We start from the raw sequence: 13,236 nt of genomic DNA on the forward strand, positions 1-13,236 counted from the left end.
CTTCAGCCATAACACTTATCACGTGCTTGTCTTTGCTCACCTTTTCTCCCAGTGTGGTATAGTGTAAAATACAAGTCACGATAACTTAAAATGATCACCAGGCGTTTGTCTCCATGGTTATACCCGAGGACCCGGACTGACCAGTTCAAAGATTGATATTAGGCTACACTGTTAGAAAATTTCAACACCATCGTGAAAAATAAAATAAGGACTATTATAAGCATGAACAACAATGATTTCAGAATGGAAAAATGTCCTCCCATTAAAAATATCCGCTTTCATATTAACAATAACTTAGGCTACTCTCGCAAACAGTTTTGGCCACACCTAGATCCTGTCCTATTTTCATAAAAAAGAGGGGCCTTTTCTTGTGCATTTGTTGTGTGCCGGTGAGTACCCGGCTGTGTAACTTGATAGGGGGCTTCGAGAGGGAATAAGGGAATGTGGGGCTGCAATGGAGCAGAATGCAATACAGGTAAAACCGACACTCACTATATTGTTAAGAAATAAATCGTAATTTTTCTATGCGCACACATGGCACTTTTACATGTTGACATCGGGAATAAACCGACTATTTTGGTCTTATTTTGATATCAGTTTGCCGGGTTTCTAGTCTGGAATTTTGTTTAGAATGTAGACTTGATTGTCCTATCAAGCTAACAAGTATTTTGCAATTTATCTGAATGAGTCAACTTTCCAGTGGAGAAAATAGCTCGCTATGATATTTGAAAGCCCCAAATTTCGCTAACAGGATTTTACGATTTTATTTACCAGCGTTTGCAATGTAATTCAACTTCAATATTTCTATATTTTCTTCCTGTTAATGATTAATTTATTTTGTGTCGTGTCGACTACCTACGTTTTCTACCCCCACATTAAATAACGTTTTTATCTGACGATTCGACAATATTAAGATTTTGTTTTTCAACTAAATCAATGGTGTAACTTAACCGTGTTTTGAGTAATTCGAAAACAAATATCTTACATTTACAGTGACGTGATATTAAAGATTATAACATCGATGCAACTAGGTGGAACAATTTATTTATCGAACAAATAGCCAACATATGGATAGTAAAAAACGCCGACGTTATGTCTCGGGTGTATTTGGTATTGCTCAAAATGGAATGAGGATTTTCGTGATGGAAATCGCTGTACTTTTTACTTGAAATTGTGAGGATTATTTTTGATTGTATCATACCAGGCCTACGCATTTAGGCATCTGGGCTGGGCCCTATAATAGGCCTACAGGGGTGTTAATTTTAGAAGATCCTGAACAAAGATAATGGACCGACCTATTATTGTTTTTTTTTAGATTAGGCCTTAAGAGTAAAAAAATAAATAAAAACTTTATATAAATTCAACATTATTACAGCAAGTTTCTTCATAGTTTTTGGATGAATCACCCAAAAATGTTTTTTTTTTTTGCATAGATAAATCGTATAATTTTTATTTTATACCCATCCAAAAAAACTATAGAATATGCATGGAGGCCCATATCTATGAGTTGCCTACTAAGTAGATTAATACTTTGGAATGTGTTTTGGTGCATGGTAATGCTAAAGTGGCATGATGCTAGAGTGGCGAGCAGAAGGGCACTGTATTTAACCATTGTAATGTATGGCCACTTGCAGCGAGGTCACTCACACATAGAGACATAGACTGTGCAAACTATACTGAACAAAAATATAAATGCAACTTGTAAATTGTTGGTCCTATATTTCATGAGCTGAAATAAAAGGTCCCAGAAAATTTCCATAAGCACAAAAAGCTTATTTCTCTCAAATGTTTTGCACAAATTTGTTCCCTGTTTGTGAGCATTTCTCCTTTGCCAAGATAATATATCCACCTGACAGATGTGGCATCTGATTAAGCTGAAGCTGATTAAACAGCATGATCATTACACAGGTGCACTTTGTGCTGGGGACAATAAAAGGCCACTGTAAAATGTGCAATTTCGTCACACAACACAATGCCACAGATGTCTCAAGTTTTGAGGGAGTGTGCAATTGGCATGCTGACTGCAGGAATGTCCAACAGAGAATTTAATGTTAATTTCTCTACCATAGGCCACCTCCAATGTTGTTTTAGAGAATTTGGCAGTACTTCCAAACGGCCTCACAACCGCAGACCAAATCTAAACACATCAGCACAGGACCTCCACATCCGGCTTCTAAGCCTGCAGGATCGTCTGAGACCAGCCACCCTGACCGCTGAGAAATACTCCTCAGTTCCATGTCTGTAATAAAGCCCTTTCCTCGGGGAAAAACTCATACTGATTAGCAGGGCCTGGCTCCCTAGTGGGTGGGCCTGGCTCCCAAGTGGGTGGGCCTGTGCCCTCCCCAGCCCACCCATGGCTACATCCCTGTCCAGAAATCCATAGATTAGGGCCTCATTTATTTCATTTGACTGATTTCCTTATATGAACTGTAACTCAGTAAAATTATTGAAATTGTTGCATGTTGCATTTATTTTTGTAAAGTGCATTTGGAAAGTATTCAGACCCCTTGACTTTTTCCACAATGTTTTACTTTACAGCCTTATTCTAAAAGGGATTTAAAAAAATCATTGTCAATATACACACAATACCCTTTAATTGGCAGCGATTACAGTCTCAAGTCTTCTTGGGCATGACGCTGCAAACCTGGCACATTCATTTGGGGATTTCCCATTCTTCTTTGCAGATCCTCTCAAGCGCTGTCAGGTTGGATGGGGAGTGTCGCTGCACAGCTATTTTCAGGTCTCCAGAGATGTTTGATCAGGTTCAAGTCCGGACTCTGGCTGGGCCACTCAAGGACATTTAGGCTTGTCCCGAAGCCACTCCTGCGTGGTCTTGGCTGTGTGCTTAGGGTCGATGTCCTGTTGGAAGGTGAACCTTCGCCCCAGTCTGTAGTCCTGAGCGCTCTGGAGCAGGTTTTCATCAAGGTTCTCTGTGCTTTTCTCCATTCATCTTTCCCTCGATCCTGACTAGTCTCCCAGTCCCTGCAGCTGAAAAACATCCCCACAGAATGATGCTGCCACCACCATGCTTCACAGTAAGGATGGTACCAGATTTCCTCCAGACATGATGCTTGGCATTCAGGCCAAAGAGTTCAGTATTGGCTTCATCAGACCAGAGAATCTTGTTTCTCCTTCAGGTGCCTTTTGGCAAACACCAAGCGGGGTGTCATGTGCCTTTTACTGAGGAGTGCCTTCCATCTGGCCACTCTACCATAAATGCCTGATTGGTTTAGTATTGCGGATATGGTTGTCCTTCTAGAAGGTTCTCCCCTCTGTCAGAGTGACCATCAGGTTCTTGGTCACCTTCCTGACTAAGGCCATTCTCCCCTGATTGCTCAGTTTGGCCTTGTGACCATCTCTAGGAAGAGTCTTGGTGGTTCCAGACTTCTTCCATTTAAGAATGATGGAGGCCACTGTGTTCTTGGGGACCTTCAATAGAGTAGAAATGTTGTGGTACCCTTCCTCAAATCTGTGCCTCGACACAATCGTGTCTCGGAGCTCTACGGACAATTCCTTCGATTTTGCTCTGGCATCCACTGTCAACTGTGGGACCTTTTATATAGACAGGTGTGTACCTTACCAAATCCTGTCCAATCAATTGAATTTACCACTGGTGGGCTCCAATCAAGTTGTATAAACATCTCAAGGATAATCAATGGAAACCGGATGCACCTGAGCTCAATTTTGAGTCTCATAGCAAAGGATCTGAATACTTATCTAAATAAGCTATTTCTGTTGTTTTTTTTAATATAAATTTGCAAAAATTTCTGAACCGGTTTTTGCTTTGTCATTATGGGGTATTGTGTGTAGATTAATGACGATTTTTAAAAATATATTTAATCAATTTGAGGATAAGGCTGTAACGTAACAAAATGTGGATAAAGGGAAGGGGTCTGAATACTTTCCAAATGAGCTGTACATATTAACTAATGTTGATAAATGGGGAGCAATGCAGGTCTTTGCCAAGAACATTGGGTAGAATCTGAAGGTGTATGTTCATGGCCAAATTGATAATTTGTGTAATGTGAAGGGGTGTCTGTGTAAGGAGTTGTGTTTGATAGTCAGATTGTACACATTGATGGGATAAATAACATCTATTTAATTCAAACTTGAAAAAAAAGTTTGTTTTGAAATTTAAATTATGCTTTCCTTGTCTGTTACAGACATTTGTGAGGGGCACTAATTAGTTGTACTAATAAAATTAAGTATTTATGTTTAAATTGATTTATATAGTAGATGTCAGTTGGGCTGTACAAGACATAGTCACAGGATTATTGCTCCCAGTATAATTGCAGAAAATAAATGGTGACAGTACACATGGTTTTGCTGTTAAACGAAAGCAGCTTATAATAGAGAAATTAACATACAGCTCTGGTGGACATTCCTGCAGTCAGCATGCCCCCTGTATATATCCTCACTATTGTTATTTTACTGCTGCTCTTTAATTATTTGTTACTTTTATTTCTTATTCTTATTTTTTTGTAGTTTTTACTGCATTGCTGATTAAGGGCTTGTAAGTAAGCATTTCACAATACCTGTTGTATTCGGCGCATGTGACAAATAACATTTGATTTGAATTGCACATTCCCTCAACATGAGACATCTGTTGCATTGTGTTGTGTGACACAAGTGCACATTTAGTGGCCTTTAATTGTCCCCCCCATTGTACCACCTGTGTAATGATCATGCTTCTTGATATGCCACCCCTGTTCGGTGGATGGATTATCTTTTTCAAAGCAGAAATGCTCACTAACAGGTGTAAAAAAAATGTGCACAAATTTGAGAGAAATAAGCTTTTTGTGCATATGAAACATTTCAGGGATCTTTTTATTTTAGCTCATGAAACCAACACTTTACATTTTGCGTTCATATTTGTGTTCAGTGTACATTATGGTCCAAGTTTGACTCAAATCACATGCCTAGTCACATTGAACAGACAGGAATGGTTAAATGACTCTAACCGTTCTTTCTTTTTTTGTGAAAATTGCTCTCAGTGGTTAGGTGCTCCCTCCTGCCTGCGTGGATCATTTGCCTTCTATAAGTCAGTGAGCTGTGAGGCCTTGGCTGGGGCCCCTGCACTGGTCTGGAAACTGGGGGAGTTCTACTATGTCCGCTGTGGCCCCCAAGAACCTGTGTGCATTGCTGAGGTACGACTTCCCATAGCTCCGTTAGTTAGCGCATGATACTTCCGTACCAGGGTGTATTCAGGGTGGTGAAATGTGCAAAACGTTGCAGATGGATACATAATAATTTGTTCTTCACTGATTTCTACCTGATTTTGAGCGGTCTGTAACGTTGCAACCTCCTTAACAAGACCCAGAGTTTTGAGTTTCATTCCTTCTTGTCACGTACTGATCACGTATTAATTGTAAGTCGCTCTGGATAAAATGATCTGCTAAATAACTATGTATTTCTTATTTCAGTTGACTTTACTGTGGGAGGACCTGGCCCAACGCCATCTACTGGCCAGCTCCAGACTCTACTTCCTCCCTGAGGATACTCCCAAGGGCAGGACCAGAGAGCATGGAGAGGTTAGGGGGGGCCACTGAGATCTATATTATAGACATAATTTGGGGGCAACCAAGGGGTCTGGTGTTTCCTCACAAGGTTTCTTTTTTTGGTTCCGATTCATTCAAAATATTTATTTTTATAGGAAGAATGAATGTATATCATTTAGGAATTTTCAATAATTTTCACAACTGCTATTCAAATCTACATTACTGTAAACACTGAATGTGGGTGTTTTCTCTGTTCAACGTAGAAGTACTTAGAATCACACAAAATTACAGTCCTTATCTGTCATTGCTAGACTAGTATGTTCGGAACTAGAAGCACAAGCATTTCGCTACACTCGCATTAACATCTGCTAACCATGTGTATGTGACAAATAAAATTTGATTTGATTTGATTATGTCATACACAGCATAACTCATGAAAGGACATACTGTATTGTGCAAGATCATATGTTGCTTGGGCTGACGTAATAATGGATTGTGTGTGCCTGGCATTTAGCCGACTTGTTTAACCACCGATAACTTTAAGCAGGAATCCTTAGATTGTTGTGTCACTTCTCCCCTCATTCAAGTGAAACATTTTGTTATTAACCTAGACAATTCATGTGTTGTTAAATGCATTTTCATTCAAGTTGTTTTTTTAACTTTCAGTTTTAATAATGCACAAGTATGGCAAAGACTAGTTTCATGAGATGTATTTATTTTCCCAGGTGGTTGTTGCTGTGATGTAAATAATGAGTTATGAATCCCAAATTTTCCAAAGTTGTTTCCTATTTCGCTACAGTCCTATGTTAATAACAATGTGTTGGGAGGAGTAGGAGGTCTGATGGCTCCTCATGTGCAACAGGCTATTGGCACTCTGACTTATATCACGTGAAGTATTTCCTTGATTCTTAAAATGTTTGGTGGCCCTTTCTTTTACGGTATGCACCTATTTAAAGAGTGTGTGTGTGTTCCTCAGGATGAGGTGTTGGCCGTCTCAAAGAAGATAGTGGTGCGGGTGGAGGATCTGGTGAGGTGGACCTGTCCTGAACCTCCAGGATGGAAAGGAGGAAGCCAGAAGTCCAGCGAGACCAACAGTCATCACGAACATACCCCCATCATTACCAATGGACCCCCAGCATCAATCGAAGAGAAGGGTCTGGGGGTCAAGGTGCTCAGTTACCCCCAGTACTGCCGCTTCCGCTCCCTCCAGAGACGCATTCAAGACGGGGTGGTGTTGGGGCGGCAGGATCCCCATCTGCTGGCCCTGGGGGGGATCAGGGTGGCCCAACACAACACCCAGGTCCTCTACTGCAGGGACACCTTCAACCACCCCACCCTGGATAGCAATACCAGTGTCTGGACACAGCTGGGTGAGTGGCTGGCTGGTGGAACTTGATCTCTCTATGTTGATGAACTGTAAATGTGTCCATTGCCAAAGTGATTTGATTTTATAAATCTAATTGAGCAATTGAATCTAAAATGTGATGACAAAGACATGTTTATTAATTAATGGCAGATCCAACTGTTATCTTATTGACTGACTAATTTACTGTATGTTGTGGACATAATGTGCTGAAGTTATGGGATATACAATATTTTTTTGAGGCCCATGCTTCTCTTCTTATTTGGAATTCGGGTGAAATGTGTGTGCCGTTCCCAGGATGCACCTCCCTCAGCTTGAAGGGGCGACCCCTCAAGAGAAGAGGAAGGCCAGAAGGCCAGAAAGCTGTGGAGCCACCAGCCCTCAACCAATCAGAGTCCTGGATAGAAAGAATAACGGTACAATTAGTTTTGTTCTATAAAGTTTTGCTATGGCTACAGACCAACTTCATCCAGTTACTTTCAGATGTCTTATTATTAACCTCATATTCACTTAAAAATCACTTTATATCCTAGTAATTACCTTGAGGTTTTTTTGTTAGGAAATGCATCACAACACACTATTTATGCCAAGTAGTTACTATTCTTAGAAATAAAAATTCCACATAATTTGTTAATGGACACCAACTGAAATGGGACTGTTTAAAAAAAGAAATGGGACTGTACAGCATTACCACATGTAGTATGGTGAAAACATTATGTATCCTGTAGGAAAATGTGGTGGGCAGTGTGGAGATGCAACGTGAGGAGGAGCAGATGTTCCTGGATCAACTCTACTGCTACATGGAGCGCTGCGGCTCACCCATCAGCAAGGTGCCCAACCTCGGCTTCAAGAAGAGTGAGTCACTCACTGATGACTTCATCAACAACCATTCATATCCATACCAAAGACTTTGAATACAAAGTGCGTTTTCCCTATGGAACTAAATAAAATGTTCCCACCATGTGGTTATGTATTTGAACAAGCTGTTTATCTGTCAGTGATGTAATCCAGACAGTCAAAGTCACAGCTCTTAGGACCTATGGTATGTTTTAACACTCTTACCTGTGTGTGTCCACAGTTGACTTGTTTGTCATGTACTCTATAGTCAAACAGTTGGGGGGCCATGAGAGGGTGAGTAGTGAAGGCGTTCTTTATCAGCCACATATCTTATACAATAGTGGATAGATCGCAATGTCTGAGCAAATTACTTAGAACCATTTGTAAAAAGGATGTAATTGTCTAAAAAATGCTTTTAAACTCTTTACCATCTCTCCTGTAGGTGACATCCCAGCGTCTGTGGAAGAAAGTGTATAATGAACTAGGAGGATGCCCGGGCAGCACCAGTGCTGCCACCTGCACCAGGAGGCACTATGAGAGGTAAGGCAGGAACACTGCTGGTGCAAGACTAGTTTACATTGTGCCCCACCTAAAGTATGTATATTCTTCTTGTGACAAAAGGTAACCATGTGCACAACTATTACCCGTGCTTTAGCTGTGAGAAACACTGAGTCAGGGCTGAAACTATTCATAACATTTTTCAAAAGATTGTAGTTCTAGAATGATGCCGTTAATGTACTTGATGGGAATCACCAGCAGTTGAGGCTTCTTGGCCTTGGTGTTTCCTTACAAAACTTGTTTTTCATTCTGAAACGTTTGGCTTTGTGTGTTTTCCTCAGGCTGATTCTTCCTTACGAGGAGCACAGAAATGGAGGTGGTGCAGAACTAAAACTCCCAGCATTCTCTGGGCATACCCGAGTTAGGGCGATGAGTGGGAGGAGACCGCTGGTGAAGGGGAGAGGAGCAGAGGCCAACCAGGAGAAGACTGTAACCCCTACCCCTCCAGTGAGTCTGTCTGCTAATCTCTCACTCTACATACAGTTCATCATTTTTGACTTGCTCAGTACATGTCAGTCATTTGATATTTAATATGCAATTCATCACTCGTTATGTCTTGTTTTGATCTGAATCTAATGTAAATTAATGTATGAGTGTATTCTATGATGTTATAGAGACTAAAATGAGAATTCCTCATGTATGGCATCTCTCTTACTAGACCATTTCTCCAGACGGTGTGGTGGTAGTGAAGAGAGGCCGTGGTAGACCTCCAGGCAAAAAGAACCAGGTCAAACTCCTAGTCTCCAAGGCCAGTCCAGTGGTCCTGTCTCCCCCAGCTAAACCTAGCCTGGACCTCGGGGCCCAGCCCCCTCTCCAGGCCCCCTCTCTCGAGTCCCTGTCTGTGTTCCAGGGGCTAAACCTGGCCAACCTGCCACTAACCCCAGACCTGTCTCTCATCTCTGCCCCCTTCCTCCTGCCCAAAACCGAAAGGGAGGTAAAGATGGAGAACAGGGATTCTCCAGCACCATCACCCACTCTGTCTCCTGCCACTTTCTTGCCTGCTCTCCCCAGGCTCCACACAGGGGGGTCCTTCGAAGGGTTCAGCCCCACTAAAGGCCTCTGTAACCTTGATCTCTTTAGGAGCCGACTGGGCCTCACTAGCCTGGACACCCCTGGTCTAACCCCCCAGAACCCTGCCTCCCACCAGCCCTCCAGCCTTTACCTCCAGGCCAAGACAGGGAACCCAAACACCACCCTTCTCAATGGGAACCAGCCCCACCCAGAGTCTCACCATCAGTCCCACCACCAGTGCTGGGGGTGCAGGCTGGATGAGGAAGCCCAGAGGGGTGGTAGCAGCAGCACCAGGGAGGTCCGTAGCAGCAGGCCTCCCCTGCCCCCTCTCCGGGTCCTCCCCCTGGATCTGGACTGCAGCCTGCAGGTGCGCCAGCTGATGCGTACGCGGTTGGGCTCGGCCCAGCTCTACTCTATCACCAAGCGGCTGTCGGAGGTCTTAGCCAAGGACCTGAGTAGCAAGCCACATCTGTCTGTCACCCCTCCCCCAGAGCAGGCCCTGCCCCTCAACCTCAGCAAGTGCTCCACCACCAAAAGATCTGCCTTTGATGCAACGGACTACAGGATGTCTTCAGGGGATCAGGATAATGGTGACTCCACACTCCCCTTAGCTAAAAGTCGTAGAGTGGAGTCGTGTGATGAGGCTGAGGACTTGAGCTCACCCAGCAGGGCCAGGGCTTTCCTCCTGGAGCTGCCGCAGCAGACCACTACCAGCCCAGACACCTCTACTACACCTACCCAGTTTTTCCTCACCAAGTCTGGGGAGGCCTGGGGAGACACCCCCCTGGAGAACCAGGGCAGGAATTCTGACTCTGAGCCAGCAATCCAGGTGAAGGTGGAAGAGGACCTGAGGGAGAGCAGCTTGGTGGAGCCTGAGGGAGACTGCTCTGTAAGGACAAAGCAGGCGAAAGTGGAAGAGGGAGAAACTGTAAAGATGGATAGGGAAGAAGAGAAGATTGACGAGGTTGAAACCGTTATCATTGAGGATGGTGTACAAACGCAATCAGAGAAAGATGAGATGGAGGGGAGGAAACTAGAGAGGATAGAAAAACAGTGTAATACCATAAAGATGGGCGGCGGCATATCAGAGATTATGAAGGGGACTGAGGATTCCTTAGCCCACTCTGCCAGTGACTCTGGGGGCCAGCAGGTGCCAATGGATGATGAGGAGATGGAATGTGATGTTGAGGCATCTATCAAAGGGCTGCCCAGTCCTATCCTACCACCAACCCAGGCCCAGCCAAGCTGCCTGAACACCTGCACACAACCTCAACTGCACATAACATACTCATGACCAACACCAGCAATCACTACACCACTCTACCTTATGGGAGGATACTCTCAAACACACAATCAAAGATGAATCCTATAAACTCTGTAACGACTCACACACAGACTTTGAAACACTGCCATTGCCTTTAGATGACACCATTATATTGTTCTGTATAGTACTATGCATCATACAACTTTCGTGCTTCCAACTTTATTACACAAAAATTAGAGTGCAGAGGTTTTTACAACAATCCACCAATTTCCTGAAAAGGATTGGATAAAAGATGTGCCTTAAAGCTGTTGTGCTCTGATTTCTAGTCATTCACACAGTACAACAGCCAGGGGTGTATTCATTGCCAAATGGGACGAAATGGGAAGGGACCCATCTGAATTTGTACAATAGAAACTAGTTGTCATTGCAAACCATTTTTCCATTGTGAAATGCTTTGCTACAATGTGCACTAATGAATACACCCTATGAAACAGTGTTTGAGTCCTATATGTACTTCCTGTTTGCAAGTCTTTAACACTGACAGGATTTGCACACCTACTGTACTTGTTCCTTTTTTTCTTTCTTTTATGAGGCAGTCATTTATGAATATTTCCTCTGATGCCAATTTTGAGGTATTTTAATGTTTATGTCTAGTTTAGAGAAACAATGCTGACACCACTTGATGTTTTTAGTCCTTGGTGCCTTGATCAGAGTTTGACCCCAGTAAGTCTGTCAGACAGTTGCTATGTTGTGTATGGATCTGGGGTGTACTCTGATCTGATTTAGAGTAGCAGGGTTCCCCTGGGTTCCCCTTCTATTGACTACAAAAACCAAAGGCCTTTCATAACTCGTTCAATAGAGAGAGTACAAGTTTTCGGTTGTGCTTTATAGATTTTTCTAAATTATTTTATTTATATCTGGATCAAAAATTGGAACTATTTGTGGTTCATCCTGTTAGTGTTGAGTGTCTATCCTCATTGCAGCCTGATGTATTTCTTTATGTATGAAACGGGCAAAATGGTGAAAGGGCCACATTGGGTGAGTGGGCAAAATGTTCTATTTGAGCTACACATCATTTTGGTGTGATAAGTTCCTCATCGAGTTGAATAGGGTTTAGGTATTTAGTTAAATTATTGTTTGTGTAGCTTTTTGATGTTATTTTGATCATTTAGAGTTTAAGATCAAATGTTTACATTCAATAATGCAACTACTAATATTAAGTTGATTTTGTATCTTTAGTGCTTTGCGGATGGTCAGACTGGTACTGTATTAGAGTTGGTTCACAGTATACCTACTTCTGGAATGAGAACAAGAGTCTATCTTCATTCAACTATGGTGGACTTGAAGCGAATCTCTGCTACTTTTTTATACTTTTCAGCCAGTAGTTCTGAAAGTAGCACTTATGAGCCAAAAGTAGTCCCGGAAGATTGCGTACTACGTTACATATGCAGATATGTGTGACACTTCATTGCTCGCACTCACTCTCTCTCTATTAATCTCACTCACTGAGCTGTTGGGCCCACCCTGCAACCTCATTGGAGAACACTGGGCAGGCCTATTGCTAGCTGTCACATTGCTAACGGAGGTAAAACAGTAATTCTGCTCATAAATTATGCATGTATGAACTACACATTGACACATCCATCCCAAAGCGGGAGGATTACAAAATACTTTCTTAGTTGCCAAAGTACCAGAGAATGTCTTTAAACTATTCTTAGAAAAAGAAATAGCATATGGAATTGATTTTCCAGTTGACTCCGATCTACTGTCTCTTATACCCCCCCCCATTTATTACTTGAACAACTGCTACAGAGTTAATGTCATGTAGTTATATCTCTATTTAAACCTGTGTATCAGTTGAGCTCATCTTGCTCATGGCAGACATCTGTCTCTGGTATTCTTTTCACTGTATGTGAGAGTAAGACCAGTGCACATCTTGTCTCCTGTACTCTGACAATTGATAATATGGTAATTTCAACCATTTTTTGTTTTAACACTGTATATTTATATTAAAGATGTATCTGTTAACAGGTGGGGGTTGCAGATTTTTGTAGGAGTGTATATGTCTTTTAGGGGTGTTTTTTAAATTTCAGACACCGATTAAGTCTAATCCTGTACTAAAATCTGTTTCTTGGAGATTTTCCTTTGATCTTGTGTTTTAGTCCAGGACTAGGTTTAATCTATCTGGGAACCACCCCTACTGTATGAAAATGTGTCAGTCTCTTTCACGAGGCATGATGTATAGAGACCGGCAGTTTCCTAAAATGACTACTAGATGGAGACAACACCAGCACTGTCCTATGACAGGCCTGGCGAGGCATTCTACAGTCCTAAAGGGGAGGAAGGATACTCTATGCTAGCCTACAGAAGAAGTAAGGGCTGAGTTTGCTTCAGAGCTAAACAGATCAGTGCAGATACATTCCATAATTTAACAGCCCAGAGATCTTGAATAGATATGAGCTTCAGTGGGCCATGCACTTGGGCATGTGTCAAAATGCCGACCTTCAGCTATAATTTGACAAAGTGTAATGGTAACTGCTAGGCCTACATGTGTCAGGAATCACAAACCATTTACTGAGACCTTCCAGAAAAATGGATGTGTGTTTGGGGGACAAGCCAATCTTATTAAACATATAAAATGTGCTTTCAGTAGCCTAGTCTTGCTTTATTGTATTGTTCATCCACCCCTGTGAATTCATTCAATA

General features: G+C 42.3%; 1 protein-coding gene across 1 annotated transcript; it reads left to right on the top strand.

Annotated features, from left to right (window-relative positions):
• Positions 1 to 386: 386 nt before the first annotated feature.
• On the top strand, positions 387 to 12,665 carry LOC139418221 (AT-rich interactive domain-containing protein 5B-like). Its single transcript, XM_071167508.1, has 10 exons — positions 387 to 475; positions 4,995 to 5,147; positions 5,424 to 5,531; positions 6,475 to 6,868; positions 7,159 to 7,277; positions 7,590 to 7,716; positions 7,940 to 7,992; positions 8,141 to 8,238; positions 8,538 to 8,703; positions 8,915 to 12,665. The coding sequence occupies exons 1-10, from the start codon at positions 455 to 457 to the stop codon at positions 10,559 to 10,561; spliced, it is 2,886 nt and encodes a 961-aa protein (XP_071023609.1). The 5' UTR covers positions 387 to 454; the 3' UTR covers positions 10,562 to 12,665.
• Positions 12,666 to 13,236: the final 571 nt, after the last annotated feature.

Source organism: Oncorhynchus clarkii, chromosome 10 (assembly GCF_045791955.1).
Source record: "Oncorhynchus clarkii lewisi isolate Uvic-CL-2024 chromosome 10, UVic_Ocla_1.0, whole genome shotgun sequence".
Lineage (NCBI taxonomy): Eukaryota > Metazoa > Chordata > Actinopteri > Salmoniformes > Salmonidae > Oncorhynchus > Oncorhynchus clarkii.

What these genes read in the sequence shown, in the direction of transcription:
- LOC139418221 (XM_071167508.1), top strand. Translation starts at nt 455, where the DNA reads ATGGAGCAGAATGCAATACAG. An exon ending in CAACCTCGGCTTCAAGAAGA is followed by an intron (nt 7,717 to 7,939) that starts GTGAGTCACTCA and finishes GTGTGTCCACAG; the next exon opens with TTGACTTGTTTGTCATGTAC. An exon ending in AGTTGGGGGGCCATGAGAGG is followed by an intron (nt 7,993 to 8,140) that starts GTGAGTAGTGAA and finishes TCTCTCCTGTAG; the next exon opens with GTGACATCCCAGCGTCTGTG.